Source organism: Pongo abelii, chromosome 2 (genome assembly GCF_028885655.2).
Source record: "Pongo abelii isolate AG06213 chromosome 2, NHGRI_mPonAbe1-v2.0_pri, whole genome shotgun sequence".
NCBI lineage: Eukaryota > Metazoa > Chordata > Mammalia > Primates > Hominidae > Pongo > Pongo abelii.
Window position 1 is genome coordinate 26064609 of NC_085928.1, and position 6000 is coordinate 26070608.

General features: G+C 46.0%; 1 protein-coding gene across 1 annotated transcript in view; it reads right to left on the reverse strand.

The window, feature by feature from the left end:
* The window catches only part of C2H3orf52 (chromosome 2 C3orf52 homolog), a 32159-nt gene extending 28147 nt beyond the window's left edge, over window positions 1–4012 (reverse strand). Inside the window, exon 1 of the mRNA XM_024245223.3 lies at window positions 3563–4012. Within this exon, the coding sequence (XP_024100991.1) occupies window positions 3563–3700 (138 nt within the window). The 5' untranslated portion in view covers window positions 3701–4012. The remainder of the gene's footprint in view (window positions 1–3562) is intronic.
* Between the last annotated feature and the right edge of the window lie 1988 nt (window positions 4013–6000).

Below are 6000 nucleotides of genomic sequence, written 5' to 3' on the forward strand. Positions count from 1 at the left end.
TGAAGACACACTGCCTTCTTCACTGGCTTCATCTCTCTTGCCCAAATTCTAGATCGTGAGGAGAGGCCACACATAGATTCTTCTGCAAGGTGCCTTCCGGAGATATTTGCAACTGCATCTTACATTCTATTATTGTTTTACATGGCTTAATAATTTACATTTGCAAACTGCATCTTATATTCTGTGATCGTATTATATGGCTCAAGAATTTTCAGGGCTTTCCTGTGAACATTCCCCAGATATTTACATCCGTCTTTAGATAAAGGTCTAAATACATGACACAGGATCCTGCAATGGTGGCAGGATACCTATCTCTTAGATCCAAAAAGCTTTTCTTCTTTTTGACTCAATCAGAAGCAGATATTATATAGATCAGGGAAAATTTTCTTACAGGTAGGAAACTCTTCATAATATTCATTGTGGGATTTAAGCCACTTGTTTGATCCAAGCACAAAAGAGCCAGTTGATTCTTGTCCTAAACTGAACAACACGTGGCAATGGAGCTAATTTTTAGCTAGCTCATTGAAATAAATCTTTTTTTTTTTTTTTTTTTTTGAGACGGAGTTTCACTCTTGTTGCCCAGGCTGGAGTGCAGTGGCATGAGCTGGGCTCACCATGACCTCCGCCTCCCAGGTTCAAGCGAGTCTCCTGCCTCAGCCTTCCTGAGTAGCTACGATTACAGGCATGCGCCACCACGCCCGGCTAATTTTGTATTTTTTTTAGTAGAGACGGGGTTTCTCCATGTTGGTCAGTCTGGTCTCGAACTCCCAACCTCAGATGATCCGCCTGCCTTGGCCTCCCAAAGTGCTGGGATTACAGGCGTGAGCCGCTGCACCCGGCCTGAAATAAATCTTGCCTGCCTCAAAACTATCAATTTACTTGTTTGTTATTATTCAAATGATGTTGCCATCTCTTAAAATACCTCTGGGATTTCTATGTGAAAACTGAGCCCCTGTAATGAGCCATAAAAGAAAACCAGCCTCACTCTATTACCCATAATTTCTTTTTCACTTTTGACCCAGCCATATTGCCATGTTTACAGTGACGGCAGGCAAGGTAGAGTTCAGTGGCTTCTATTCCTTTGTCTCAAGTGCCAAGCACACATCAAGAAAGGCAAAGAAGTTCTTTCTACTGCTGTTCACTCTCCCACCACAGCTCTTCCAAGGAAGAAGAGAGATGTCTTCTTCCCAATCATTCCAGAACTGTTCCCGATTCCTCACCCATCCACCTGCAACTCCATCATTCCAGATGTGATACTCAACTCCTAGCTCACTTAAATTACCTAATTATAAATTACCTAACTTATAGAAATTAGTAATAATTAATAACTTAGGCAACTATAAACAAATGAGTATTAATTATATGTGACATTTAAATTAAATGCTGATAGATAATAGATAGATAGATAGATAGATAGATAGATAGATAGATAGATAGAATACATCAACAGAAACAGCATAGGTTTGAGTTCTAAAAAATTTACATTCAAGCTTCAGAGGCACCACTGAGTGAACTTGAGGATTTTGGTAACTCCTCTGAGCCTCCCTCAATTTCTTCACTCAGCATCTTCAATCTGACAAACCAGAATACCGACGCCTTCCTCTTAAGTTAGTTGTGATAATTAAACGCATTTATGCATCAAAACTATTTGTCACAAGACAGTTACTAAACAGGGTTAATGAAAATACATGGACTTCAGCTACATTTCAAAATTAGAAATCTTAATATACAGTTCAAAGAGACCAACACACAAAATTCTTAAGTGTCTGATTCTTGTCTGAATCTTTTTAACGAGCCTATATTTATTGACTTTTCTAACTGAAATACACTTCACTTTATTTTATAGGACAAAAGAGAATGATTAACACATTAGATGAGATTAGTTCAAGGCATTCCTTGAACACACTCCAAGTACTGTAGCCCTTCACCTTCACTCCATCCTGTTACTGAGGACAGCTCTCCTATTGGATGACCTACAAAGCTAACTTACAAAGAAGTCTAGGGTATCTGTATATACCTTACTAACAAGGACGTCATGAGAACATTAAGGAACCATTGCTACAGGGTAGGTGCTAACCAATTACAGAATACTCATAATCCTGCATGGATTTGGCTTGTTCTACCCATCACCTGTTTTCAACAAGGCATTCCCGGGCCTCACAGAAGCCCAAGTAGGCACACATTACCACTACGGGACGGCCTTGCCCCTGGGACACACTTTTTAGTGGCGAAACTGTCACCAGATCTCTGGATTCAGCCCCAAGCTAGGGAGTCTTTAGGGTGTCCGGGTCTATCTAATCTGAGGCAAGTATTTCCAACTCCCATTCCTGGACACTGCCCTGGAGGACTCATACAGCCAGTTCACAGTTGTGGCCACTTGCACTGGTGACCAGACTATCTTTGTTCAACCTTCATTCTTCTGTGGCATTCATATTTTATTCAGAAATAAGTTTCCAAATTACTCTCCAGAGTACCTATAAAAGCAGACTTTACAATAGTTCCAGGAATCAATGTAGAACAAAAGCAATGCTTTCAACTTTTGAATTTCCTGCTTATCCCTAAAATCAACAGCTGGGCAGCCAAAAAGTTGGGGGTGGAGGAGTGGGGCCTAGAAAGATCAGGTCGGGGCTCTATATGGGAAGTTCTGTGTACCCAGAAAACCTCAAGCCAATCTTAGGAGTTAATCAGAAGGTGGATGGCTGGGAAGTCAAAGCTCTGATGTTTTACAAGTCTTCGATGAGAGTGAATAATGTTCCCATCATTGCTAGGGTTGAATCAGAAAAGAGCTTGGCCTAAAAATCGCCAGGGACTTCCTTAGGGATTGAGAGGAGGTAAAAGCAAGGTGGGCGAAGTCTCAACCTTCGAGACAAGAACTTTGAAATTATTTTCTTTCAATTGAGCAGGGCAAGTTCACCTCCCCCGCGCCGCCCCCCTAACCCGCCCGCCCCATCTCTACGCCAGCCCTACCCCTTCTCCCCTTCTGATCGCTTTCTCTCCTCTGTGCTCTCCCCTATCTCTCTTCCCGCAGAATCAAATGGCCAGGCTGGGAGAAGGCACAAAGTGCTTGGCGGATAGTAGGCATGGAAGAAGGCTGGGGGCTGCGGCGAGGTGGGTGGAGGGGAGGGAGAGGAGCGGCAAGGCAGTGAAGGTAAGAGGAGGGCAGAAGAGATTCTGAGAGAAGGAGGATACTCAATTTGTCATTCTCATTCTCCCTACTGGAAAAAAGAAAAACTGAATTAAAAGTTACATAACTTTAAAAAACTACTTCTATCTCCGGAATATCTCTCTTAAGACAGGAGCGGCCACACCTCACCACTAGGATTCCTAAAGTGCCTCGGGGGTCAGAGGGGTTGGAGGACCCCAGGGGCTGGGGAGGGGACTGCTCGGGCCGGAAGGTGTCGCGGTGACTCGGCTCCATTCAGAGCACTCGAGCGCGCCCCACCCTCGCTCGGCGCCGTCGACACCCAGCCCGGCTGGAAACCCGAAACTCGCGGGTGCCAGGTCCGGGTCCTACTACTGCTCCGCCGCCGGCAAGTTAGGGCCAGCGCCAAGGGGACCTTACCTCGGTCGGGGGGGCCTCCTCGTCCAAAGAAGGGAAGACCTTGTCGGCACCATTGAGAGGCGTGTGCTCTTCTGGCTGCCGCTCGAGCACCGAGAGCTCCAGCTCGTCTACTGGCGGTGAGGGTTGGGCCAGGTCCATGGGCCGGCAGAGAAAGTCTGAGCGGCTCCGCAGGAGGCCACAGCGCAGGCAGAGTCGAGCGACCTCCCCGCCTCACACTCCACCCACTGGGCGGGGCGCCGCGGACCTCGGGCGGTGGGTGCGGACCGGAGCTGACAGGAGGGGCGAACGGTGAGTGGCGGCCACTCCCTGGATCCCGCGGGGTAAAGCACCCGAGTGCCGGAGTGGGCTTCAGAGCCGAGGGCTGTTTTTCTGGTTTGTTCAGGGCGCTGCCTGCTATGCCTTTCCCCGCGTCTGCAGATGCAGACCATCTCCGTTTAGGGGCTGCCTCGGTGTCCGGCTGTGGTAAGGAAAGGATGGGCCCGGCAGCACCGTCCAACAGAGAAAAGTTTGCGATCTAACCCTACGAACTGTTGGTTGTTGGGGTTTGCCACAGTCCTCGCGGCCTAGCAAAAGTGCATTCATTCAATCAACAAATAACCATGCCTCGTGCCAGCATGGTGCTAGGTTCTGAGTATATGAAGGTGAATAATATACACCAACACACTTCCTCGTCAAGTCCAGAGTCAGGCACAGAGACAGTATTGTGTGGTGCTGGGGACAGCGGACTCTAAAACCAGTGTACCTGGGTTATTCTCCACCCAGAGGGTTCCTCACTGTGAGACCTCGGTCTTCATCTCTCTGTACCAACGTCCTCACCTGGAAAGTTGGTGTAATATTTGTACCCTCCTAATGTAGTTGTTACCAGGATTACAAGGGTTGTTGTAAGCAAAGCACTCAGAACAGTGATTGACACAGCAAGCACTCATAAATGTTGACCATTATTTATCTTTGAGAGGAGGGGCCTTACACACACACACACAATGCACGCACACACACAATCTCCTTGACACTCTATCTGTAGTTCAGAACTTCCGGTTTAGTTAGCATGGAATTATGTTTGTTAAGCACAGCATGGGTTGGGCCAAGGGCCTCAACTCTCAAGCTTCTGTTCCAAATAGTCTTGCTCCTTACTTCTCACCCTCCACGCAACACACACACACACACACACACACACACACACATTAAGACCAGACCATTAACAAGAAGCATATAAATCAGCTCCACTCCAAATATGTTGACTTGAGTCCAAAAGTCTGGCATCTTCAGTACCTGATGTTGAGACACAGCCTAGATATCCTGTCTCCAGTTGTCTGATGCCTGCTACCAGATCCCCTGAACTTTGGATCCATCTGCCTGCTAAGGGGAGTCTGCAGTGACTCATCTGCTGACCTGCACTGACTTCTGCTCCAACAGGTAGATCCTGCAAGAATCAGGCTGCATTCTCAGCTGGGATTTTTGAACAGGTTTTTTAACCAAGGAGCAAGGGTTAAGGGAATCAACAAGGAATGGTGAGGTACCCAGGAACTAGCAATAGCGAGAAGCTGTTAACACTCCTAGGCCTAAAAGGGACTGGAGATTGATAAAGAACTAGAGCCATTGAAGGGTGTGGGAATTTGCAGGGACGTCTTGATAGGATCTGTAGTCACAAAAACATGCAGACCTGACTGGAAGCACTGAGACCTCTCAAACTTCTGATTCTCCCCACCCCCATCCTTACCCAAGGTCCAGAAAACTTTTCTCATAGTTCCCTTAATTGATTGCAGGAGTTCATCCTAAATGTGAGATTTTTTTCTCACATCAGATGGATAGGAGCTATCTCCATGCCTGATTTCTCCGTGCACAGATACCTAAAGCTTCCCTCACTCCCCCAAAGAATCAAAAAGCAACTGTTCCTGTCTCAAGCACACCCTAAACCACATCTTCTAATGCCTTTTGAGTACTGTTAAGCAAGGTTTATATATTCTGTAATTAGATTTAAATGCATTTCTATAATTCCATATGCCTAACCCTTGTTCTCATGTTACAGTGGAAGGAATATAAGTTCTGAAGGCAGACAGAACTAGGATCAAATTTAGACTCTCACTATCTGTGTGTTCTTGGGCAAGCTGTTTAATGTCTGCTTGTTTTCTTATAAAATGATTCCTACCTAGCAGAGTCAGGAAGATTAAGGTAAAGCATTTATTCCTGTGCCTGAAAAATGAAAGGATCTGAGTAAATGCTCCATTACGTTCCCTGACTGTGTCTTTGTGGCTAATACCCACCCTCCCCCGACCCTTAGCACCCAGCAATAACCCTTGATTCAATATGTTTTCTTTTGATATTGGTTTTTCTTCCTGTCCTGTCCTATTTTCCTGATCACTGACACTTGCTGACACCTCCCATATTACCTGAACTAAATTCTTATTTGCAACCTGTTCCTGTTCCTGTTAACTGCAAAT